The following is a 27,416-nucleotide window of genomic DNA, read 5'->3' on the forward strand; positions in this document are numbered from 1 at the left end:
CCACGGGGCAGTTCCACCCTGTCCTGTTGCGTTGCTGTGAGTCGCCTTCCGCTAGACAGTAGCGCTAGGCTTGGTTGTGGTTTGGGGCATTGTTCCCACAGCTCATTGAGTGCGACTGGTCCCCACACAGGCACCTCTCCTCCTCTGTCTCCTTTCTCTGTCTTGCAGGCACTGAGGGTGGCTGGATTCTGGTGTTTTGTGTGGCGCCATCATCTCCTTCTCGCCTCTCATGCACTTCATGATGTAATTCTCGGCACTTTCACTTCCTTTGTAGAGTAGGATGTGATGGCATAGAGATGGGGACAGGGCTATCCAAATTCTCTCAATTGCTGGGAGGAGCTGCCCAGGTGTGCTGAGGGGCCTGTACTCAGGAAGAGAAACAGGGAGTCCTCCACAGTGAGTAACCCCGCTTTCAAGTGCACCCAAATTTTGGTTAAAACTTTGTCCCATGCGGTGGTGTTTCCTCTTCGGCCCTTTCTAGACGTACCCAGTTTGCCCTTTTGGACAGTCCCAGTTCAGCTCAATGTTCCTCCTCTCTCCCCCTTGTCCTCGGTTGTTTCTTCTTGCTCTCCCGTGTGCCCTCCTTGCTTACTTGTAATATGTCTGTTGGCCTTCTGCACATACTTTGCATCAGAGATCATTCGTGCTCCCAGTACGGCATCTCATTTGGGGGCGATGCCTCATTTGGGATGTTGTCTATGTGACCAAAGCATCCCCTTTCAGTAATCCATAATTATGCATCATTCTACTTACAGTTCTTATTTTTTAAATTCTGTCAGCTTTTTGTGTGTGTGGATTTTCATCTTTTCTCTGTGATCCAGTCTCCCCCACTCCCCCCACCCCCGACTCTATTATGCAGTTTCCTTATTGCCTCTCCCATCCCCTACAAGCATTTTTACAGTTTATTCCTCTTCCCTATACAGCATTGCCCATGTCTGTTTTTGGCCCATTACCTAGTTTTTGGTTCAGCTCTCCAAGTGTTCTCTGTGGGAGCCATTTCCCTTCTTTCCCACTGGTAGAAGGGCGCCACACCCACGGACAGTGACGGCCGGGAGAACAAGTGCAGGACATCGATGGGCAGAGGCTTTGCAAGTGAACTAGTTGAAGCTGGCCATTGGTGGTAGGGGAGCTCACAAGGCTGTTGGGAACAGATTTGGAAGCCTTTTTAATTTTTAGGTTGGCCCTCTTAATTCTTAATAACGATGGCCTTTTTTTTTCTTTCCTTTCCATATCTACGCACAGATTTGAATCTTTAAGTTACTCGGGGCCATGACTTGTGCATGCCGCTCCCGTATGCCACCTTTAAGTGGGTGTCCTCCACCTGTGGAGAGGAGGTCATGGTGAGGATGTGTGCAGACTTGGGTCTTCTTCCCAGATTCAGTCCCATAGTCCCTGTTGGTGAGCTGTGTGGGACTGTCACTTACTGCTGCCACTACCTGTCACTCAGTCCCGAGATGATTAAAGGACCTTGATTTCCTGGGCTGGTGGTTCAATGCCTAGAGAATGAGCAACCAGTCTTTGTTTGCGAGTCCCCCGACTTCCCCCCAAAGTACGGCAGAAAAGGATAGAAGGAAAATGAGGCTTCATTCATAAAACGGAGATGGGCTGAATGGGAAGAGGAGGGGGTGTCCTTGAATTTTACTTGGAAAGGCAAAGGAAAGGAAACTGAGCTGAACTGGAAAACACCCTTTACCGAGAGACATGGCCTTGGCCTCTTCAATATTGTAGCCATGCCTTTTCTCCCTACTCACGGTTTTTCGGTTTTAATACCGATGAATTTGATCATAAGATGGATCTGGTAAGGCTGTTTCTGACTAGCACATTGTTTCCTGCTGTTGGTAGTATTTAAGCCCAATGTTTCTAGTGCTCTGGAAACATAGGAAACAATTTAACAATGTGGAAACATCTTTACCAAAAGTATTAGCATTTTTTTTAAAGTAAAGGAAATTGTACTCATTTGTTAACTTGGTTTCACATTTCCCTTTTTTTTTTTTCAATTTCTGAAGACTGTCCCCTCAATGTTGTAGATATTGTCATAAATATCCAGCAAAAAAGTTTGCATTTTTATTTTGGACACCTGAACTATGTTCTGGGACCTCATTTACACAGAAGAGCTCCTTCCCCTTAAACAAATTGAAAAATACATTGCATGCTATAGATGTCTTTATCTTGTATAGTTTCAGGCAATAATCTAGGAATCTTATGTTTATTTTTATTTTTTAGGCACTAGAAAAACATCCCAACTCACCAATGACAGCAAAGCAGATATTGGAAGTCATTCAGAAAGAAGGATTAAAAGAGACAAGGTCAGTATTGGCACTTAATGGCTGTATGTTTTCATTGATTCTACTTGCCACTGTTGCAGAGCAATGGCTAGGTTTCCACTTTGACATCACAGTTGATTGCAAATTAAGTGTATCCCTGAAAGGTCTTTTGTGATGGCCAAAGATGGGGATGACCCAGGATTTCCTTAGATCTGCCCGTTAGCTTAACCTGTTACATTAGATGGATTGATAGGGAATGCACCTTGTTATTCACAAAGGGCAAGCCTGTGTGGTGTAGTTCCTCCTTGACGTTGCTCCTGTTTCTCTTTGTCATTTAAGAGGAGATGATGTGTCAGAAAAATGAGTACTGAAAGAGAAGCATTTTTACAGGCCTAACAGAGATTACAGGAAACAAATGCACCGGACTTTGGTCCTCTCACATTTAGAATGCCACGACCCGAAACATCCTTCTCAGCTGTTCGTTCTTTTTGTCTTGAGGACCGGTCTTGTTGAGGGAGGATTCAAACAAGCCATTCTTTCACAGTGTACCATTTGATACTTTGTAGTTTCTTCACAAAGGTATCTAAATCGAGAACGTGGTAATAACGTTCAGAATGAACCCCCCTCCCCCTCAGCCCGTGGTAAACACGCACTGGTTGATTTTTGGCCTTTGTGCATTTGCCTATTCTGGGCAGTTCATAGAAACAGAATGATATCATCGGTGGCCTTTGATAAGTGGCTTTTTTCACATCTTTTTTGCGGGGTGGGGAGTGGTTCCTCCTTGTTGTTACATGCACCGGTACTTTATTCCTTTTTGTGGCCCAAATAAGATTCCATTGTATGAATACTTTTGTGTGTCCATGACAGCCCTTTATTTTCCTGTGTGAATTTATTTCCCAGTTCGGGCTATCGCCAGCAATAGGCCATCTAGTTGATCGTGCCCAATGTATCAAACACAGAGGACATTATCGGTTAAAGTAACCGCAGTGTTGCCACAAGTGTTCAGTACCAGCATGAGATTGTCTACCTGCAAACCGTTGGGCAGACAGCAGGTGCAACTTGGTGAAAAACGAAACCCACAGAACTTCACTTGTGAATGGCTTTGGCTGATACTAAGATAGAACAACAGAAATGAATATCCTCCCGAGGCTTACTTTTCCCAAGAGTCGGTGTCTGTCACCTGAGACTCCTCCGGGGATCAGCGTGGGGAGCATCCCCTTCTAGTTTAAGATGCATACTTTGAAGTTAGATCCATGAATGTCAAGTCTAGTGGGGTGTGGGGCGCTTGTACTACTCGCATCTTTGCCCCGACTTTGGAGACTTTTTTTCTTGCTTGTCTTGGAGAATAGCCTCCTCATGTCACTGCCTGTGTTTGCAGTAATTGTTCCCCTACCAAGGGGAGGCCACCTTGGGGAGCAAAGTAGCTGACATCGCCTAAACAGCTCTGCTAAAGGAGATCTTTTGCTTCCTAGCCTGCTATCAATGTGAGGGGTCTAGGGAACAGAGTGGGGGTGGCCTGGCAAGTAGTTTTCTCCTTGCCGCCTGTCAAAAGTCCTGAAAGTATTTATGCCATTTAGAAAGCATTGGGGATGTTTGCATAATGGCCAAAAAGAAAAGAGGAGCTGAAAAATCTAAGGATCTCAATTCCTATCAAGTATGGGCTTTGTGTCAGAGAAATCCGCCAATGTGGACACGAGGAGCCTCTCCTGTGAACAGACTTTGCAAATTTGCTCATTAAGATATGAGCACTTCTCCAATGGAGTGACTGTGCTGCTCTTGGTTGTTGCAGACTTTGCGAGATGAAGTTCCTGCACTGTGGCACCGAGCAGCATTTTGACCCCACGTATGACTGTACCCGTGTGATTTCACATGTCCTCAGAGTGCTAGTCTTCCTAGTGTGGTGAATTAAAGCTCTTTAGACACCTATGGTTAGCAAAGATCAGCAAAAGAAAATAGTCCTTCTTTAAAGAGTAGTGACAAAGAGCACTGAAATAGGAAAGAGAGCCTTGTGGTCATCTAAGTAGGACCCTAGGTGGTGCAAGTGGTTGTGCCAAGCCGTTAACCAAAAGCTTGATGGTTGGAGCCCATGCATAGTGCCATGTGCAGAAAGATCTGGAGATCTGTGTCCCTAAAAACTACAGCCAAGAAAATCCTGTGGGGCTCAGTGGTCCTCGGTGGCACCTGGGGTCTCCATGACCGGGAATCACCTGGACCCTGATGGAGATGCCCATAAATGCACCCCACTGGGCACCAGCCTGCCTTCCACAAAGGAGGAAAGTGCCTGTTATTACAGGAGACTGCTATTGAAAGCACCTGCACGGAAGTCAAGATGGAAAGTCAAGGAACAAGGTCAAGAAAGAACACAGTCTCTAAGCCATTTTCTGTCAAATCAGTGCTGTATCGACAGGTGACTCTGCAGGCTATGTTCTCATTGCTTTTCATTGTTTCCACAAATCTCATTTCTCCTGTCAGGCCGGGCCCTGTTCTTTATGCCTGGTTTTGCATCTCTTCTTCACAGGCCCTTCGCGAGTGCTAGCTTCTTAGAATCATCTCTAAAGAAAAAGTGTATAGATTCTGAATGGGGTGGGGTGGGGGTGGGGGGTTCAGACGTTCCCATATGCTCTGCCGGTGGCTTTGGGCCTTAGACTGACGTTTAGTTTGAGTGTATGTTAGTGTACTGTTTTGGCACCTTCTACGTTCTCAAGTGTTTTCCAAATACTTAAGGTAGCTGAAGAAATGACGTGCAGCTGTATGCATTCTTCTTCAGTAATGCTAAGTTTAGAAATCCTGTTACAAGGTCAAGCACAGCTGCTGACTTTCTAAGTACAGTATGTGTGAATGATGTCTTGTGTAGGAAGTGCCGGTTTGCAAGATGGCTGGTTCCATACAGGCTCTTGCTTGAGTGTTACTAATAGCCCCCTGTGGTCTTTTCAACGAGAGGCACATAGTTCCAGGCTCCCCCAAACACACCGAGGTTGTACCTAGCATTTCTGAAAAAGAGAAGATTGGGCTATTGGAGGTCATCACTGCAACATGATCTTAATGAAGGTTGTTTCAAGTACAAGGGGGTACTAGAGCCTTTGTGTGCCAGGTCAGGCTTCTCCTCTCATTGGCCTCACTGTGTTATTATTTCCCCTTGCATATCTAACATGCGGCTGTGCTACCTCTTTAACGGCAGGCTAGCTCATGCCGCTGGCACTCAGCAGGGCCTCAATACAGATTTGTTGAGCAGATCTTCCTTCTCAAGATGTTAATTTACTGAGCTCCAGCAACGGCTTTCCTTTGCCTTCAGAGTTAGCTTCTTTTTGAGCATTATAGTTGTTTGTCTTCTTAGTGAACAGCTGTAGTCCCACCCCCTTTTTATTGATTGGGATTAATACATACATTAAGTCATTCCATAGTTCAATCACATTTTGCAGAATTGTGCATTGGCTACCACATACCACCATCCTTTCCTTCTTCTTCTTAAACCAGAAGGAATGTAACGGTTTTGTGGGACTGTGGAGGAGCTTCTGCAGATTGACTGTCAATACGCGCAGTTCTGCTCTTGCTGGTTTTCAGATGCCCTAAGAGCCTCTGCTTTCACTGTGTAACGTGCACCTGAGAACACACTGGTACTTTTGGTCGAGCTGGTGTAGCATTTGAATGTATTTAGACAGGAGATTTTGTTAAAGGCATACCCAGGTTGTAGATAATTAAGGACAACTCATAGGAACCCTTCAGTGTTATGGAAATTTCCCCTTACTTAAAATGATGGAACCAATCCTTAATCTCAACAGTTCTTCATCACAATCACCTTCATTTGTTGCACATGCAGCTTTTGCATTACTGAAAAGGTGCTGGGTCTCTCCTTGCAATTATTGTGGATTAACATAGGCCAGTGAAGCGAAATACGAATGGTATGCACCTGTTTTGACTTTTACCTATAAAACCTCCTGAAAGACGCGGTTAGGAAAAGATCTCTTTCGTAAACTGGGGACTGCCGGCGCTTTCTTTGGCTGAGATGAAATCTTGACATTTTATGTGAACTTTTCCTCATTTCAGGTAATGTACTTCAAATATTTTCCACGTGGACATGATAAAAAAAGGACGTCTGTTTTGTATCTTCTTTGTACTTTTGATAGACTGTGTATTGTATGATTCAATTCTGTTTGGAAAAACCAGGCTGAAATAAGGACTTTCCATGTACTTTGAAAATGCTGTATAAATATTAATGAGCTATCAGAGGAGCATGTGGATTTCGTTGAGCAGATTAGTAATACGATCAGGGAATCTTTTTTTGTCAAAATTAAAAAAAAAGAAATTTGGTTAGTTTTACTTCCTTTCTGTATAATAAAAGATTTTTATCAATATGATTTTGTTCTGCAATATCCATATACTTGCCGAGTTGATTCTGCGTGGACATTTACAGGCTTGTGTTATTTTGTGGAGCCCTGGTGGTGTCGTGGGTTGTGGGTGGGCTGCGATTCACATGGTCAGCAGTTGGAAACCACCAGCAGCTCCAAGGGAGAGAGACTGGGCTTTCTATTCCCGTCAACAGTGATAGTGTCGGAAACCCACAGGGGATAGCCATGCGTCACAATGACTCAATGGCAGTGAGAGGGCTCTTTTATGAAGGTGCTCTGCAGTGCAGTGGTTCAAGAGTTGGGATGCCTATGACAAGGCCAGCAGTTAGAACCCTACAGTTACCCCACTGGAGCAAGATGAGGTTTTCTGCGCCTGTAGAATCTGTAGCTCCGGGAACCCCAGGGGCGGTTCTATACTTTCCTATTATATTTTTTTTCTTAAAAACATTTTTTTGTCCTATAGAATTAATGAGTCAGAATCGACTAGATGGCAGTGAATTTGGTTTTGGGTTTGGCTACTTTGTGCTCAGGAATTGCCACTGATTGAGCAGACAGCTGTTTGGAATGCTTCTAGATGACTTGAAGCCCCGAATCAATCCATTAAGCATGCTGCATGTAGAGAGGGGGTTCAGATATGAAGGGTGCAGGGTGCTGCTGTGTGTGGATGGACATTTCATTTGCTATTCCTCTTTGGAGTCCTTGGCTAAATAGTCCCACTTTCTCCCGGAGTTAGGGTGCTATGCAGAAGACACTCTTATGCACAGTCATTCAAAGGGTGTTGCTAGAAAAAGAGGAGTACTCCCAGTCACTAGGTTGCTTTGGGCAATTTGTGGTTGTTCCAATTCTGCTTTTGCTTTGTTGATTCAGAAATTATTTTTTGGCAAAATGGGTTGAGGTGTCATTGACATGGACAAATTTAGTTTGCTCCGCTCCTGCAATTTGTGAAGCAACACTTCCAAACAAATATGTGTTTTATTATAGGGACCTACCGAGGAGCTGTTCGGTTCTAGGGGAGACTTGTATTCCTTAGCTAGCAAGAGCCGAATAACCATCTGTCAGTGCGATGAGGGGTAATTTTCTATGTGCTGGCCACTATGTGACAAGTCCACAATATAATGTGGACTCTGCTACAGCATTTCTATTCTTTAGTGATAGACAAGTCATTTTCTAATGGGAAGTGAGATGGCCATAACTTAAAACCAAACCAAACAAAGAAAAAAACCAGGAAACAACAACAGAAAGGGAACAAAAGCCTTTTGTTGGTAGGGGGCCAACAAACTAGCCCAACAATATTTATGAGGCACTTTTTTTGCAACATTATACATGCCTTCCTTTACAAAATCTATATTAGTGTTCATCACTTATTTACAGCACAGCAGACTATAACTACATGTCACAGTGGGGACATTTTAAAAGTTTTATAAACCATCTCTGTTGTGTTTACTGTTACTAAAAATATGGACATGTTTTTTGGTTTTTGCAATGTTGAACATGCAGTGACAGCCATAGATTTTGCAATTATTCTGGTTTCAATGAGAAATTTTTATTCCCACTGATAATTCATAGAATAAATTTGTTTTTTGCTGCTTGTCTTAAGGCTTTCTCATGTTTTCTCTTTTGCAACCTCTCTTATGATATGCTGAAATTAGGATCTCCACTTTGTACTGTGGTTCATTAAAGATGTTGCATTTTTCTAGGAGGATAAGATGTCAGAACATTCTATTACCATCTATAGTGACAAACAATAAAATGTCTTGACATTTCTCTTGGTGAGATTTACGTTTCTAATTAGTGCTGTAGGAGATGATTCTTTCTGGCTGCTGAAATGTTTTGTCTAGAGATAAGAAAGAAACACAGATAATGTCTATTGCAAAATCAATTCTTATCTCCAGACTCCATGTTGGTACCCTTCCTTTCATACGGAAATGCTGGCCTAATTTGTTTGTGTTGAGCCATTTTAGAATAGCGTGTGAACTCGGCGTCAACTCTGCCAGTTGTTACATCCAGTTCTCATTGGGTGAATGGTGTGCAAGGTCAGTTATTCAGAGAGGCATGTAGGGGGGACTCTATGGTGTAGCTAATTTAGGAGCACAGGATAATCTGCATATATTTGTGTGTACGTGTTTGTGTGTGATAGTGTCCTAGTAGCCTCTGAGCATAATCTAGCTCTTTGTTGACACGCAAACAAGGATTGTACTTATCATTACTTAGAACAGAGATTTCTGTCAGATTCTACCTTAATTCTCTTCTCCCATGACTCCATCGATGGTCCATTTTGGGGGAAGAGCTAGTATTTTCTATGGACTCCTCTGTATCCTTACTTTTGGACATTCTTGAAACACTTATCGATTCTCCCCAGATTATTGCACATTTTGCCTTATTTGGTTCTGTTTTCTCCACCTGTGTTCCCTCCCCCTTTAAGTCCATTTTTCCTTAAATAATCATTATCGTATATACTTCTTACTGACAATCCATGATAGTCCAAGGGACACCCTCTATCTAGTAAGTTATAGATCAAAAGTCACTGTCGGTATGTTTGATAGTTAGATGACATCAAGTGAGTGCTCTTTCCTAGGTACATGGTAGCTAGATGCATGATCTTCTGATAAAGTAAGGTGGGTGAAATGAGTGATGAAGTATACATTGTATCTTGCAGTTGGATGAAATCTTCCTAGGCATTTCTAATCTGCTTTTTCTATATTCCTGTCGTATCCTTCAAATGTAATGTAACATTCATACAAAATGCTTTTGTTCATAATCAGTTGTATTATATATAGTTGTTTTAAAGTCCGTGCTATGGAACTTACTAAATAAGTCACAATCTGTTTGCACATATCGCTATTTAAATTCTTCATGAGACTGGAAGTATTCCCTGAGCTAGATAAAAAAAAAAAATCACTGGAGAAGCCATTGACCTACAAGGTCAGGTTCCAACTCCTTAAGGCAAGCCCAGGACTCTCACTTTGGACAGCTCGCTGTCAAGCTATCGTGGTCAAGCTTGGGCTATTGCAGCCACTGCTACCCACTGTCCTCTTCCGCGGAAGTTTCTCAGTATCTTATTATGTTATGTATAATAGGAGTGGAGCCTCCTAAAGCATGTATAAAATATGTACCATGTCTGTGTGCACACACGTACACTTGCATGTGCATGCTTCTGGTCAACCTGACATTGTTCTTTAAGAGGCTATCTATCCATTGCTGATTGAGGAGGAAAAGGGGCACTTTTCAGACCAACTTCCTCAGGATTTTGATGGAATAATTTGGAATAGAAATCCTCCCAGTTCCCAAATAAAACCCAGTCTAACCCATTGCATATCTACTTTAACTCCTAGCCACCCTATAGGGTAGTATAGAACTGCTCCCTAGGTTTCTGGCTTTAAATCTTTACAGCTGCATACTGCTGCATTTTTTGCCCTTAGAGGGGTTGGTAGGCTTGAACTACCAACCTCATGGTTAGCAGGCTAATGAGTAAACTCCACAATAGAAAGTCTTACTAACAGTGATTCAAAATTTGGGACTTATCTCTAAGGATTTATGGCATACCAAGAGAGCATTTCTGAAATTTCTAATATCTGACTGATCTTGAAGGTAAGGTGTTCATAACAATATGCTTGATACAGTATTATACTCTGTTTTTACATAATACACACTTTCATGTTATTCTTAACATAAGAACTAATGGAAATACTTGGTTTAATAAATTCCACATCCAAGAATAATGTGTACCATCACATAACATAAACTGATTTGGATTTTATTTGAAGCCTTTGGTAAAAATAGCTGTGGTGACTGCATATGCCCCTCAAGGCATCAGTGTCCAGTAAAATATCCAATTATAGCTAAGAAATGGCAGGTCCGTAATACATCTTTTTATTCTGTCAGGTTTTCTCCATTCTTCCAAATAATTGAACAAAAAAGGTAATTTGGGCGATTTTAGCTTTATCAAGATCTAGGTATAATTTACTCCAGAAACATGGAGTACTCTATAAATATTTCAGTGCAGAAATAGAACTAGAAATGGATATAAAAGTGCATGGTCTCTGAGCCTTTCGAAGGATCAGGAGCAGGTGAAAGTCTTTGGGGAGGAAGAGGCATTTAACCGGGGTGATTTTATTTAATTTCTTCTAAGTGGTGCTTTACTCTTTATTTTCATTTTATTGCTTGTGCTTTTAATTGCCATATGCCTAAATGATTTTAGTTTTGCTTTATTGTTTTGAACTGACAACATAATTCAAATGCAAAACAGTTGATGTGCTGACAAGGGGACTTCTTTTTATAGTTGATTTGTTTTCAGAAGGAATAAAATTTATAATACTTTGTTAAGCCAGGTTTTCTAACAGTTACAGTACATAATTCCTAAGAATAAATCCTCGCTTCTTTTGTACAACCAAAGGCCCGTTTATCTTTTCCCTTCCCATGTCCCCACAAAACAAATAGATAATTGTTGACTGGAATTCCATCTGAAATCTGAGGTGAATATCCTAGTGACTTCTGTTTTAAATCCTCATCATTTTTGCTGCCCCGCTACTTTTCCAAGCCCGGTGCCCTTCTCCAGGGACTGGTTTCTCCTGATAACGTGTTCAAAGTATGTGAGACAAAGGCTCAGCATCCTTGCTGCTAAGGAGCATTCTAGCTATATCTCCTGTGAGACAGTCCTTTTTTTGTTCTCTTGGTAGCCCATCTACTTGCAGTGTTTTCACAAACACCGTAATTCAAATGCATCAACTCTGCTGTAGTCTTCCTTACTCTTTGTTCTGGTTCGCATGTGCATGTGAGGTGATGAAGAATCCCACAGCTTGGGTCAGTTGCACCTTTTCAGAATGAGGTTTTTTGGAATAGACTTGTCCAGTGAAGTATGCCATTTGCTATTTTTTCAGTGCAGTTTCTGTGAACATAGCTTGTCGACTCAAAGTAAAATTAAGTCCTTGACAACGTCAGTCTTTTCTCCATTTATCAGGATGTTATCTGATGGTACAGCTGTGAGGTTTTTGTTCATTTGTTTGTTTTGCATTGAGCTGTAAATCATATTGAAAGCTGTAAGTAGGTATTAGCTATTATTGTAGTTCCAATTTTACAGATAGAGAAACTGAGGCAGACGAGATTAAGTAACTTGAAACAGGCCATCTAGCTAGCAATTGCCAACTTGGGATTGGTTTTCTAACTCATAACCAGTCCATGTTAACATTTATAAACATTTGTAGCCCCAGTCTAATAAAATTACAAGTTAAAAAAGAAATTGGTTAAAAGATTCTCTTAAACATTCTTCCACTCCGTAGAAGTTGAGAAGCAAATTTTCTGGCTGATTGGTACGTTTTATATGTGCATTTTAATTACTGAGATAAAAATCTGACCTGTAGATACATGTGTTGAGACACTTTGAATTGATGAAAGAAACATTTCTAAAACCACTTTGATTTCAAAGATTGCACACTTTGGAAATCTTTACCTGTTAGGTGTGTCAGTGGGAGAAAGATCGCAGCTTTAAGCGCAGAACTGGACCAATGGAGAACCATGCTTGAAGTGTAAAATCTTACTGTTTGTTCAGAGGCTGATTCTGTGGGGAAGGGAAGCCTGCTGTGGGGAGTGGGAGAACAATGGGCATCCTAGGATTAATTGTGGGAGAGAGAGGAGGCTGTCTGCTCCTGTGAGGATTTACAGGCTCAGAAGGAAGACCTAGCTATATAGAGTCACCACCATGAGTCGGAATCAGCTCTATGACAGTGGATTTCGTTTGGCTCAACCTTTTTTTGGTGGGTGTTGATTTTGACCTTAAAAGTTAAAATTCTTTCCCGTCAGGAACTCTTAAATAATGCCAAAGAGTGATTGATAGCAAAGTGTAGTTTAACATAAAAGGGAATTTTAGAGGATATCAATTAGTACATTAAAAAATTTATTGGGGGCTCATACAACTCTTATCACAATCCATACATCCATCCATGTGTCAAGCACATTTGTACTTTCATTGCTCTCACCATTCTCAAAACATTTGTTCTCCACTTAAGCCCTTGGGAACAGCTCCTCATTTCCACCCCTCCTCCCTCTCCCTGAAGAACTCTTGATAATTTATAAATTATTATTATTTTGTCATATCTTACTCTGTCCGATGTCTCTCTCTTCATCCACTTTTCTGTTGTCCATCCCCCAGGGTAGAGGTTATATGCAGATCACTATAATCAATTCCCCCTTTCTACCCCACCTTCCCTCCACCCTCAGGTATTGCTACTCTCACCACTGGTTCTGAAGGGATCATCTGTCCTGGATTCCCTGTGTCTCCTGTTCCTATCTGTACCAGTGTACATGCTCTGGTCTAGCTGGATTTGTAAGGTAGAACTGGGATCATGATAGTGTGTGGGGTGGGGGCTATTTAAGAATTAGAGGAAAGTTGTATGTTTCATTGTTGCTACACTGCACCCTGACTGGCTCTGCTCCTCCCTGCAACTCTTCTGTAAGGGGATGTCCTGTTACTTACAGATGGGCTTTGCATTCCCAATCTGCACTCCCCCTCATTTGCAATGATAGGATTTTTTTGTTCTTTGATGCCTGATCCCTGATCCCTTTGATGCCTCCTGTGATCACACAGGCTGGTGTGCTTCTTCCATGTGGGCTCAGTTGCTTCTCAGCTAGATAGCTGCTTGTTTACCTTCAAGCCTTTAAGACCCCAGACTCTATATATCTTTTGATAGCCGGGCACCATCAACTTTCTTCACCACATTTGCTTATGCACACAATTGTCTTCAGCAATCATGTCAGGAAGGTGGGCACACAAAAAGCAAGAGGAAAATATTTGGGTTTTCTTAACTTTGCTTAGATGGGGCTGGTCATTTTAATGGGAGTGGGCTTGGTTTTTGTTTTAGTGTGATGCTAAGTTATTAACTTTGCTCTTCATTATAGATTTTCATCTTAGGAGAGAAAAGACAAAATAATGTGAAGATAGTTCTAGAAACAGCATTGCTGCATCCTTTAGGAAATTTCTTAAACAGTGACAACTCAGATAATTTACTATAATTTTTAATGTGTAGCAGGACCATTTGTTTTCCTACCACCTACCCTTGTACTCCTATTTAAGAACACCACTCTTTCATCTCTCTCTCCATATATATATATATACACACACACACACACACACACACACACACACATATATATATAAACAGGATGGGGATGTTCTCCTTCAGGACACTATACCTAGCTTGAATTCAAGATTTAATTATTCTTTAATATGTCTGCATGCGACACAATAATTTACATAGAACTTGTTATTCAATGTGTTGCTTACTTGGTATTTATTGAAGATGATCTCCTAGCTGTTAGAGACAGGAAAATGGCTTTCATGAAGATTTGTTTCAACAAGCTGTTGCTGGTGAGAGATTGTAAAGAATGGGTCACATCTGAAGGTCTTAGGTGTTAAGATTAGCAAGAATAACATTGAGACACCCCCCCACCCACGGCAAACAGAAATTGCTAACTAAATCGACTGTACCGGAAGAACTATTTGAAATGACCTAAAACAATTTGTACTACTTATTCTTTTAATGCAATCAGAGTACTGGAAATATTGTACTGATTTTTAAAAATTGTACATATGTATGTTGTTTTATTTTGAGCTAGACCAGTACAATTTTTAATTTCCCAAGTTTGATGAGTTGGTTTATTGTGTTGGTACCGTCTTGTGAAGCATTTCCAGTCTTCAGAACAGTCGTCTCTGGAACACTCTGAGTTACCTGAAATGGAGAAGTATCTACGTTTTCAATCCGCTGCCCCTCACCCAGCTTCCAACCATCTGGTTACCTAAGCCATGAGTCTTTGTGATTGGAGATGAACGGGCCGGGGAGTTGCATCCTTTCAGGAAGAGAAGGGCAGGACTCATTCCCACAAGGAGCCATTTACTGTTGTTTGTAGCATTCCAGCTTCAAGCCAGGCACTTGGGGATTGATCTGAGAACAAGTCCTCTTTTTACAGTAGAAGGTGTTCTACTGCATCAGGTCGTAATCTAAGATGTACGTGTCAGTGATCGCAGAACTATAACAGTTTGTTTCGGGTCAGGAAGGGCTGTTAGTTTAAAGGCCAATGAGCAATACTTAGAAGAGCTGAATGGATTGTTCACAATCTAGAGCTAATGAACCTTTGATTTAGAAAGGAACCCTGGTTACGTAGTGGGTTATGCCCTGGACTGCTAACGGTAAGTCAGTAGTTTGAAACCCCCGGTGGGAGAAAGGTTGGGCTTTCTGCTCCGGTAGAAACAGGAAGGCTAGTAGCACTATTTTTGCACTTAGCCTCGTTGGACTTCATTGTGTACCTTACAGTCTGAAAGCAGGTGGCCCACGAGGGATGATACCTTTGCCCCACCAGGCCATCCCGGTAGCTTGTGTGTTGTTGCTCTTTTGTTCCTAGAACTTTGTCCTCCTCCTAGTCTGTTATGGGCTGCCTCCAGACTCATATTCCAGTGGGAAAAAGAGGAAGCAACCTACTCCGCCCCGTTCAATATACATTCTTCTACTCGAGAAGATGGAAATTTGCATTGTAGCTCTATTTCTGCTTCTCATGTAATGTATTATCCTGGATAAATCAATCAGTCTTTATTATTTTTTTCATTCCTTTCCAGTATCATGGGGGAAATTTCAGTTCCTTATCTACATCTTAAGGCTGTTATAAACATAACATCATTTGGAAAAGATTGGAAAATATGTTGTCAATTTTAAGATATTCCTTTATGTGATTTTCCTGCTTTCTGCTATAATGGGAATTGGATGGTTATCAGGAGTGAATGAGTTATTAAGCCAAATTTTATGCTGAAGACAAATATTTCTGCTAAAATATATATGTATTTGCTAAAATAGTTTATAAAAGTATTTCAGCACATGAGCTGGTTTATGTTTCAGTAAGAAATACAGTTTAATCCACTACTTACCATATATACTAGAGTATAAGCTGACCGGAATATCAGCGGAGGACCTAATTTTTACCACAAAACTGCATTTAAAAATGTGCTGAAAAGCTCGGCTTATACACGAGTATATATGGAAATTGTTTTACCTATAGTTTCAAGAGAAGTTAGAAAGGGGATTTCTAGTTACTGTTCTTTACTGTTTCGATGGTAAGATTTAGGACTATTTTTACTTGATGCAGCAGAGTCTGAGTTGCTTTTAATATGACTTGTGCCATTGGGACTGGTGGGCATTTACAACATAAAGATAAGTGGCATTTCATTAAATCAGAGATAATTTCAAGATCATATTTTTAACTTCAGGAGCCTTCATGACCAGGGGATAAAGTGCTTGGCTGCTGAGAGGGAGGTGATGGTTCAAACCCACCATCCACTCTGGGGCAGAAAGTTGTGACCATCTTCTTACATCAAGACCTAGCCCCTCCGAGACCTACGGGGCAGTTCCACTCTGTTCTGTTGGGTTGCCTTGACTGAGAATTAACTCAAGGGTCGTGGTTCTTGTATGTAACTTCGTGTGTTTCTTTTAGATAGCTCTCATAATTAGACTACTCTGGCTTCCTGAATGTATACTGTGTAAAATATAATATTTGCTTTGCTTCCCCAGCTTTCAAACTAATATATGTTGACATGTACTAGCTTGGCAATATACTCCTCTAATTACCTAATTGGTATGTTTTTGGAGAAAAGAAGTGTTTTAAAATACTTAATTGGGTTGAGTTTATTTGACATTCAACTCTAAAGCTCTAAATACATAAAATGAAAATTTGGAGAATAGATTTTAATGAACAAAACCTTTTCTGCTCTCACGTATAAGAAGAAGCCAAAAAAGAAAGAAAGAAAGAAAAAAAGCCAGCATATAAACATTCAGGAAAGAAATCTGTCTAAAACCTATGTCCCATCTGTGTGATTCTGTCAGGGATAGTGTGAGTTTGGGCTTGTTTAATGTTTAGAGAATGAATGTTCACGATATGCTAGGAGCTTTTCTTTATACTGATGTAGTTTTGCTGCCTGTTTAAGTAAGGGTAAAGTACATTTTAGCTGTGAGGAGTAATCCGATTTCCCAGAACCTTGTACTTGGTGTATATGCTGACGCCATAGCTTCTTCAGGTGTTAACATCACCGCCACCATATACCCCTCTTTATCATGGAAGATGCCGATTCCCACCGCTCCTGGTAGGCTATCTGCAGAGTTCCCAGGCAGAAATATGGTTTCTTCATTCGCATTTCCAGGGAGATATTTAGTATACTGTTATCACGGTCCTTTTTGTTTAGTTTGTCACTTCTCCCACCTAAATTATGTATCCCTAAGTGGCTAGTGGCATCTCTTATGCATGTCTGTATGTTCTAGATCACTGGTTCTCAACCTTCCTAATACCGCGACCCTTTAATACAATTCCTCATGTTGTGGTGACCCCCCAACCATAAAATTATTTTTGTTGCTACGTCATAACTGTCATTTTGCTACTGTTATGAATCTGGCGACCCCTGTGAAAGGGTCATTCGACGCCCAAAGGGGTCATGACCCACAGGTGGAGAACCGCTGCTTATAGTGATTATAGTGGATTATAGTGACTATCTCAGAAATGTGTTTTACCTAAGATCCTTTAGCCAGCAGTTGTGTAAGAGCGGGGTGGGGTGGGGGGGTGAGGGGGGATGCAAAGAGTCTAGTCTTTACTCTTCCATGGTCAAATTCATGGGTATGAAACAGGGTCAGTAGTATGTCAAGCTCAGGGTCTTACAATTTTAGAAGAAAAGTCACTATTGCTAAGCATCCAGTGGAATGTGAGTTAGAACTAAGCAATTTTGTGGTCATTTCCTTTTCATGTAATATTTTCTGAGTTCTCTGCCTGTATGAGTCATTCATTCCTTGCTTTATCCTTTGTGAGAAATGTTCTGTTTTTCTATGAGATGCTGTAAAATCAGTGGGGAGTGTCTAGAAAATAAAACAAAACGCCATCACCAGTGCTGTCTTTGGTATGAAGCTTGGTTCATACTTGACTTCTAGACAGTTAGCAGCAGCAGAATAGTTGACCCCAGAACCCAAGTGTATCCTGAGTGGGTAAGGGGAGGCAGTGCACCTGATGGGCATGCCAGTTTTGGGTAGCAGACTCAATACAGGATGGTTCTGATCAATAGAAGATGTGAAATGGAGAAGAGAAACAATTCTATTAATTTTAATTGGAATACTTATATGTGATAAGCTATCAGATAGATGGCTTCTTGTAAGAGGCAAATACTAACCCAAACCCAAACTCACTGCCATTGAGTCGATGCCCCCTCATAGCGACCCTGTAGGACAAGGTAAAGGGCCACTTTCCAGTTTCCGAGACTGAAACCCTTTGCGAGAGTAGAAAAGCCCCGTTTTTCTCTTCAGAGTGGCTGGTAGTTTCAAAATGCTGCACTTAGAATTAGCAGCCCAACCCGTAACCACGGTGCCCGCCACCAGGGCAGAGAATAGATCAGGGTAAGTACATAGTTATTTAACCTGCCTGATTTTATACACCATCTGGAAAGAGTAATTTGAAACAATGCTGTCAGGGGACTCCAGGTTTTGGCTGATAGTAATAGCTGGAGAGGCAGCGGCAAACAGAAAGGCATTACCATCTCTCATGTCCGGTGCAGTAAGAAGACAGGAGAAACAAGCAGCCAAAAAGCAGTGGATTCTCTGATCAAACTTTGAACACCCTAGGTGATGTCTATCACTTTGCTTCTAAAAAGCCTAAGTTGTTAAAAAGTACGCAGGAGAATCGATATTTTTTTAGTTGGTGTGAATTGCTCTTGCTCTTGAATGTATAATAGGTGTTGGAATTCCCCTTGATCATGTTTCATTGTTCTTACCGTTTGCAATTGTTATTCCCGCCAAGGGTCCTGGCCCTGGCTCCATGGTCAGCAAGTGTACAGCACAGAGCTCTTTGATCAGGAGAGTCTGGTAATGCCACCAAGCTGTTGGTCGTTAGGATAATGAGCGTGGTGTGCACACCATGGAGTCCCAAGGCAGCAGGGCCCACTCTGACACATCAAACAGAGGTTCAAGGGTTACTCAGGCATTCTTTGGCCATCTCCTAAAACCCCAAACAAGAACCAAAAGTGTCTTCGAGAAATATCAGCATAGTTTGAACCTTATAACACCTAGTTTGGCTTTTCAAATTCCAAAAAAACCCAAAACATTAAAAAACAAGAGAGTTTGATCCTGCATGCCAAGTTTAGAAGATTAGCCTTAGACCAATATTGTGTTTTTCTCTCTTCCCTTCAGGGAACACTATATCCCATTTGGGACCACCTCCACTACCTTACCCGACAGCACCTGTTGTAATGTGCCTTAAGTTTACCTTCTGCTCTGGAAAGGATCTCTTCTTGATGTTTTATACTTTCCCCTTGAGAAGGCAATATTTATAGGATGAACTGAGCAGCTGTAAATAAATATAACAAAATAGCAGCGTGGTTTATGGGAGATTGACTATATATATATACACACATATATAATATTTTCCAGTCTGGTTTCAGACCCCGCCATGGCTTGGAGACCGCGTTGGTGTGTATGAAGGCTCTTCCTCGAATGAAGGATTTGGGACAACTTTCCATGATGATTATATTAGAGCCTCAGCTGCTTTCGTGTTGGTCATGAGGTGATGCTGAACCGAATGCTTGAACTAGCAGGAGTGGCTGGGACTGCAGTGGAGTGGTTCCATTCATTCCTTCCGGGTAGGTACCAGCTAGTGGCAATGGGTGATAATGGACATTAAGGGACTTCCCATATGGAACCCCGTAGCTGTCAATCATTCTCCTGTTCATGTTTAGTGGGTGCGAGAGGATGTTGGACCCCTGAAGGCCAGGCTGTGTGCTTTGAATGACTGTGTTAGAAGGGCAGGGAGCGATTCCCAGATTGCTGTAGCTCACATTTGTTACTATGTTTTGTCAGCGTGCCAGTGCAGAGTAGACTCCAAACTGAGAGCCTAAGTGTGACTTGGTGGCGAGCAAAAACTTGGGAGGCCTTGGTTTGCGTTCTGATTTTTTTCTGTTTGCATCACAGTTTGTCTAACCTGTTGCCTGTATTTTGACCACACATCTACCGAACCTAGAAATGTTGATTGCCATGTTAGCTACAAAGTCAATCCAACCCAACCAAAGCAAAACAAAACAAAGTTGTTGCTATCAACCCACTTGCTGTGAGTTTCTCAGTCTGTCTCCCTTGGAGCTGCTGGTGGTTTTGAACTGCTGACCATGTGGATTGCAGCCCAAAGCGTAACCACTCCACCGTTTGAGCTAGAAATGTTTTATTTTCTTTGTTAAATACATGCAGAACCTTCTTCCCTGGGAACAGGAGCTGCATCTCCATTATCTTTCTGGATGAAGTTGTAGTCTGCTCTGTTCACCCATGAGCTGGGGGTGTTTTCAAGGATAGTAGCCTGACTAGATTAATATTTTTGAGGGCAAATACTGATTTCCTCAATACATGTTTTGGTTTATCTTCACTACAAGTGCCTCCTCCTACTATTTGACCAAGATTGAACTGGGGTTGTATTTTCAAGGAACACTGCAGCATAAATGCTGCCACCTCTTAAATCGTTCAATAATTTTATGCTCATTTTCATGAACGATGCTAGAGTTCCTTTAACATTCATTATGCCCTTTTGAAATTTTGTGCCTTCTCTCGTATGCATTTGTATCTTTCTTTATGGGAATGCAAAGCTGGCTGAGCGTTGGGCATGGAGGAAGTTCGCTGGGTCTAAAAGTAGAACAGTGTAGCAACTGAAAAGAATATATTTGAAAGCACGGGCTAATCAATATTGTTAAGACTGTCTGTTGAATGTCATTTTGGCATAAGGATCAGAAACTAACATTTATGTAGGTAACTGATCAGTGTCGGGCATTGGGCCAAGTCGTTTCTATTTATTTATGGTTCATTTAGCATCACAGTAACATCGAGAAGTGAGTGCCACTTTTTCATTTTACAGATGAGGAAACTGATGGGAAGTGAGCTGTCTTGCTTAATTGCACACATCTATAAGTGGAAGATCTGGTCTTTTGGCCGCGGGTGGACGCATTCCAGAGCTAGCTTTCCATCACGGTTGGCCACAGCAAATGTTATCCTGGAGGTGGGGATTGCCTAAGAACGAAGGGGAAGAAAGGGAGATTTGAACAGAGGAGCAAAATGAGAGGCAAAGGCATGCACTAGGAGAGCGGTTCAAAGTGGGTGATACTGCCCTCTGGAGGTGCTAGAATGTTGGGGGTAGGGGTGAGGGTACTGCAAAGACAGATTCCTACACGTTATCCTGGAATCTGGGCTATGGTACAGAAATGTTTAAGTACCAGGGATGCACTGTTTTTATTTTTTCCTTGAAAAGGGGTGGTAGGCCTAATAAGTTCGGGAACCTACGCACTAGAATGATGTTTATTTTGAACATTTCCAGAGTTTAAGACAGTTTAACAAGCCAAGTAATGAAGGGAATATTTTCTCAGACCGTCTGATGTTCTTCATTTGTGTAGAATTTCAGTGTTTAGCATTTCAGATTGATCTCTTGGCCTGACATTTGTTTGCCATTAATGCTGAGAATGACATAATGATGCCCCCCCATTGACTTGCAGGAAACTGTAGGGAGCAGTGTATGTCAGTTGATATGGCAGTTGGTAACAATCTAAGGGAAGTTGGTATTTGATAGCAAATACCAGGTGTTTACAATTTATTAGACCTTTTTAAAAATTTTTTTTAAAAGTGCCTATAAAGTTTTCTATATGGAACCTCAGTTGACTTACTTTTACCTATAACATGATATTTGTGACTGAGGGCCTGACACGGGTAATTCTTGTGTTTATTGGCACAGCCACAGAGAACATGGTTTGTGTGCTCAGAGATGACCGTTCATATAGGAAAAGTACTATACCAGGTATTAACGCGGTCATTATTCTCCTAACAAAGTAAGTTCTTATGATGTTAGCAATGCCTTAGGAAACGATCTTGGGGGAGGCGAACAAAAAGAAGCTAAACCTTTTCCAACTATAATTTTTCACCTGTGATGTTATCTGCTACCCATCAGCAGTTCATAAAATCACATTCATAACTGAGAAACACCTAAGCTTTCCTGAGTTACCTTTAGTGAAATATTGATTTCATGGAATTAGGTGGCAAGTGCTTCGAGGAACTCTTTCCTGAAAGCTCTGTACGGCAATATAAAACTAACTGAAACCCACAAACCCACTGACCTGCCGTTGATTCTGACTGTAAAGGACCTGGCAGGACAGGTTCCGGCCACACCTCTTCTCCCAGTGAGCTGCTGGCCGGTTTGAATACAGACCTTTGGGAGAGCTGCCCAGTGCTGTAGCTACTGTGTCACCAGGACTCCTAATGTCAAACCACCAGGAAATCAATTCAGGTTAAACAATACGGTGGTTGGGATTGTGCTTACTTCAATAAGATGTTTGCCAAGTGGCCGGCAGCCATGCTTTTTTGAGATTTGTTTTTGGAGACTCTAAAATGAAGGCACAATGACCATTTCCCCTGTTATTGCATAAAAATGGATTGTTTTCTGTAATTTTAGTAACTTTCACCTCAATTACCAATTAGTCATTTGATTAAATAGGGCCCCAGCCTTAAAATGCTATTACTTGAACCTTGGTTTTCTACCTTTCCACCAGATTACATTTAAATTTTGTTCTTTCTATTTGTTACCAGAGTTCTCTGGAGGATCCCTGGGTACCAGGTTGGAATGTTGATATTGCTGTGAAATAATGTACAGGAAATCTTGTTTTGTCTAAAGATGCATTTCCACCCATGGGTCATCAAAATGCGCATTTTTCCTAAGGAAGATGTTTACTTCTGCAAAATAGAATGCACATATAACCTCTTAGTAGCATTGCTTTGGGAATTTATTAATATGTATATGTGTGTGATTTTGTCCTTTTCGAAGACTATTAGGTTGAAACATTATTATTTATCTTCCTTTCTTTAACATTTGTCTGTCTTAGCCATCCTTACTCTGACTTTGGTGTTTTTCATTTATTAAAGAATTATTATTATTGACTTGCAGCAACTGTGGGCTTTTCTGCATCCCTTCCCCTGAATGTAAGAATCTCATGAATCATATTTCTCTGAGGATGAAATGACAAGAACTTGGAGGATTGAATTTCTTTCAGGCCTAGTTCTGGAGTTTATTGGTTTTTTTAAAGGTTTCATACTATCTTTGGGGGAAGTGCAGTATACTAAAGGCAAGAATGTCAATGAAAACAATTCGTTTGAAAAGCCTCTTTGAAAGTGTTTCCCCCTCCCCTCCAAAAAATATGTATTAGAATTGTTTTCTCAAAATATATTGTTTCTTGAAGCATTTCTACCTGAAGTTTAGGTGTTGGGTAAATTGAGGGTTTTTCCCCTAATTATTATATCTGAATTTTGTTGATATATGAACATTCTAAATAATTGTTTGAATTACGTAAGTCATATTTTATAGCCGAAAGTTATGTTCATAAAACATATTCTTATGGTAATGTTTCCAATCTAAGAAGACCCCTATTGATCAAATTAACTTTCAAATATAAGTGGACCAAAAGAAAGAGGGGGAAAAAAAAAAAGGAAGAGGAGGTAGGAGAAGAAATGTGGAAAGCTAAATTAAATTGACATCTGGCCTGTGATATGAATGCCAATCTTAGTGGCAGTGGTTGGTTTAGTTATTTTTAGATATTTTCTTTATCAAACATTTAAAGGTAAACGTTTTCCCCATAGCCAGCAAAACTTCGAGTGGAAATTTTTCTGACATTTTGCTGATCAAGGAATTTCAAATGCATGGTACCAGAGTCTTCTGCAGTAAAGGGAAGGGGGATGAATGGGGAATTAAATAATGGACAAGGGAACTCTGTGTTCTTTTCCCTTTCTTTCTAAACCTGACATAGTCATTAAAAATAATGTTTATTGAACGTTAATGTTTATTGAACATAGACGGTTACAATTTGTTTTACGTGGAGGAAGATAGACTGTAAACAGAGAACCACCTGAAAATTTAGGTATACAAAAGTTATACCATTGGAAGCAATAGAGAAGAATTTTGAATTTGAGGATTTAAATCCACCTTAGCCAGGGAAATGACTTTTTATAGTTAGAAGTTGAAAAGAAAAGATGGACATAATTGATGACATAAAATTTTACGTGTCTACATAAAACACATAAAGCACACACATTGATAGTCAAGTCACTGGAGAAAATATTTGTAGGAATTATACTGAATGGTTTTGTAAAAAATATGCAAAACCTGTAGCATTGAAGTTAAAGCAACATGAACAGAGGAATTCTGTTTTAGCTTTAGCATAAAGCTAAAGAATAAACAAATACACAGCAAACCCTAGAAATTCATGTAAAACTAACCATTGGGAATTGTTGGCTTTTAGTTTGTTTTCGTTTACGTAATAAGTTTATTAGTCCATGCTCTTTACCCTGCTCCAAATAATGCTCACGGTGACAGTACAAACTAAAGCACCTGATTTGAAAAGCCATTTCGCAGTTTTTGCAAAAAGTCATTAATCATTTCTATCTTGTGGCCTAATGCCTCTTCTGAAGCCGTATCTTAAAGTAACATGCAAAAACATTGCACTAAGGTACTCTTCTCACTGTTATTTCAATGACAAAGGATATACTTGTAAGATCTCACTGGTGAGATCAATGGCTTTTCAGGGTTTCCTTCACACTAGAATTATTTGGAGGCATATAAGAAAATGCTGTGACTAGGCCTCCATCTGAGGGGGTGGTGTTTTTGTTTTGTTTTGATAATTTAGTAGGTATGGTGTTGGTCTGAAGAAGCCCTGGTGATGCAGTGTTAAGCACTTAGTTACTGAAAAGTCAGTGGGTTGACACCCCCCCCCCCATCCCCCCACCCCCTGCAGCCATCCTGTGGAGGAAAAATGGAGCAGTCTGCGTTTGGATGCATTAGACTGGAGCCTCGGCAACCTGGAGAACAGTTCTGTACTATTCAATCCTGTTGGGTCACTACACTTTGGCTTACAATCAGTGTCAAGAGGTTTGGATTTTTTTAAACATTGGCCCCAGGCATTTGTACTGTTTCCTCTTAATTCCCTTAGTAATTCTCTTATACTCTTAGGTAGAAACACGATTGGGTTCAAATAAGTTGATAAACTATTTTTTTTGTGTGTATTTATTTTAATCATTTTTATTAGGGACTCTTACTGCTCTTATAACAATCCATACATCCATTGTGTCAGATAAACTATTTTTAGCTTTAAACAAACAAACACAAACAAACAAACTCAAACTCTTTGCCATTTAGTTGATCCCGATGTATAGAAACCCTATAGAACAGAGGCTGTAATGTTTCCTGCAGCAGACTACATCTTTCTCCCTCAGAAAGGCTGCTGGGTTGGAACTGCTAAACTTTTGGTGAACAGATGAGCACTTAACCACTGTGCTACCAGGGCTCATTTTAAACTATTATAGGTGATAATCTTTGTGATACGGTATGGGAAAAGGTTCAAGATTAAATAAACATTTGATTCCACATTTATGTATGCTACCAGACATTTTAAACACACTAGAAAAGTGGACTAGGTGAACATTTACAAAAGGCTCAATTGTGCTAATGAGTTGGGATTTGGGGTGAAATATATTTTTTCCTTAATTGGCAGATATTAGTAATGTTATTTTAGTATATTGCTTTTTTAAAAGAAAACAATTGTGTCTTGAAGGATTCCTGCTGGCAAGATGCTCCAGCTAACTCTATTTATGGGACTACGAAGAGAGGGGTTGACTGTCTCCTGACACAATCACGTATGGCCGTCAGAATTACCGCTCCTAGTATTGTAAAGGAATCCTCCATGAGCGTGTTTCCCCCCACCTTTTGTCACCTTGGGAATATGTTTTCATACAGGTTTCCAACTACAGGAATCTAATCAAATCAAGGCAGTCATTTTTCTCGTATCCCTCTACAATTATGTCTTATCACGGTTGTAGATACCACCAATATACTCATGATTCCCTAGCGTTTCTCTTGCGACGTGTGCACAAGCAGAATTCTAAATGCTTACCTTTGAATAAGTATCGCAAATCAAAAATTCACCACCTTCATCTGCAGACCACCCTTGTTTGCATTGTCTTCTTACATGATTATCTACCTTCAGTCCCCCACCCCCACCCCCAGCCATGCTAAGCTCCTCCTCCTTGGATATCTCACAATCTCATATACATAGTCAGTTCCCAAGTTCACCTGGTATTTTCCTTCCTTTCTTGATGCCATATTTTTACCTCTTCCATTCTTGCTCTGGGGAAACCTGTGTTCTGCAGACCAGTAGAGTCAGATTCAAATCGATCTAGGTGTAAGCAGTCTTCATTGTAAGCTTATCCTCAGGCTAACAGGGACAAAGGCAGACTCCCCTTGAATTCCTTTGATGCGCTCTATCATCTCCTGGGTGAAGTGTAATGTGTTTGCTGTGGCTTCTCTACCCCTCTGTGATATTACTGGAGAAGCCTAGTGGCGTAGCGATTATGCATTGGGGTGCAAACCCCAAAGTCAGTCGTTCTAAACTAAAAGCCACTCTGTGGGAGAAAGATTGGACTTTTTACTCCGGTAATGAAATAGTCTTGGAAACCCACAGGGACTGTTCTAGCCTGTCCTATAGGGTTGCTATGAGTCAGACTATACTCGGTGGCAGAGAATCTTGATGACATTACCTGCAAGGTCAGCAATTGAGATCTGTTTGGAGTTCTTCAGGGGATAGACGAGGCTTTCTGCTCCCATAAAGACTTACAGCTTTGGAAACTCAAAGGGGTGGTTCTATTCTGTTCACTGGAATCAACTCGATCGCACTGAGATGTGATGGCACTTAGCTTCCCCTCAGATGCTCATCCCTTGCCTTTTTCTCTTCAACACCCTCCTCTGGAAATACCAAATAATCATCTCGTGTACCACATTCAGTTCTGTCCACCTATCCCTTCTCCATGCAGCTTCCTCTTTCTAGAATGACTTCTTTATCTCTATTCCTTGGTTGTGTTAGCAAAAATGATAAAGATTAATATCATCTATTTATATATTGCTGTTCCTCATTGACCCCGGATTCATGAAGACTCATATATGACAGAGTAGAACTTCTCCTCCATAGAGCTTTCTTGGCAGTAATCTTTATTGAAGTATATTGCCAGCTCTTTCTTTTGTGACTTCATTGGGCGCATATTGTAACTGCCAAATTTGGGTTAGTAGCTGATGGCAAACTGTTTGTTCCACCGGCCTCCTTAGGTGAGGGAGATAACTTATTGAAGGAGCCGTTAAAGTTTGAAAACATCCTTTCACATTGTAGGGATTGCAGTCAATGACGTAAAACAACATATGTCTGAATTGTTGAATGGAAAACTGATCAGATCTGTAACCTTGACCCAATTCACAATAAAATTAGAGACCGCAATTAAAATGTAAATAAATAAATATATAATAAAAACAACAACAAACGGTTTCTGAATAATCTAGCCCAGATTTTTAACATCATTGTATTTTTGCATTAAAATGTTTAAACATTTTTAATATAGTTGAATTGCAGAGAGAACCTAGTCGAGTTAGAGAGAAGCCAAATTTCTGGTAAAAGAACAAAATCAGTAGCACACGTTTTTCTCTGCATTGGAGCTTTTTGAAAATAAAGCAGAGTACCCATATGCCAACAAACACCAACTAGAACGAAGAGTTGTGAACATGTTATCACAGTTGCTTAAGATTTCTTTAAAGTACGGTCTAGTAGAAACAACTGAAGTTTCTTTGATTTGTCTCTTTCTCCTCAGAGGCAAACAGTGACATGAATTTGCTGTGTATTATTATGGCTCTGGGTTTTTACTTTTCATATGAATATACAGATCTATAGGTAAAAGTATATTTATGTATGTAG

The 27,416-nt window shown here is 40.7% G+C and overlaps 1 protein-coding gene across 1 annotated transcript in view; it reads left to right on the forward strand.

Moving 5' to 3' along the window:
* Nucleotides 1-368: 368 nt before the first annotated feature.
* The window catches only part of ASXL3 (ASXL transcriptional regulator 3), a 171,837-nt gene continuing 144,789 nt past the window's right edge, over nt 369-27,416 (forward strand). Inside the window, exons 1-3 of the mRNA XM_045296281.1 lie at nt 369-396; nt 2,224-2,306; nt 10,095-10,097. Coding sequence (XP_045152216.1) covers nt 2,251-2,306; nt 10,095-10,097 — 59 coding nt within the window. The 5' untranslated portion in view covers nt 369-396; nt 2,224-2,250. The remainder of the gene's footprint in view (nt 397-2,223; nt 2,307-10,094; nt 10,098-27,416) is intronic.

Source organism: Echinops telfairi, unplaced genomic scaffold (genome assembly GCF_000313985.2).
Source record: "Echinops telfairi isolate 266 unplaced genomic scaffold, ASM31398v2 ScPeMD7_7400;HRSCAF=8409, whole genome shotgun sequence".
Lineage (NCBI taxonomy): Eukaryota > Metazoa > Chordata > Mammalia > Afrosoricida > Tenrecidae > Echinops > Echinops telfairi.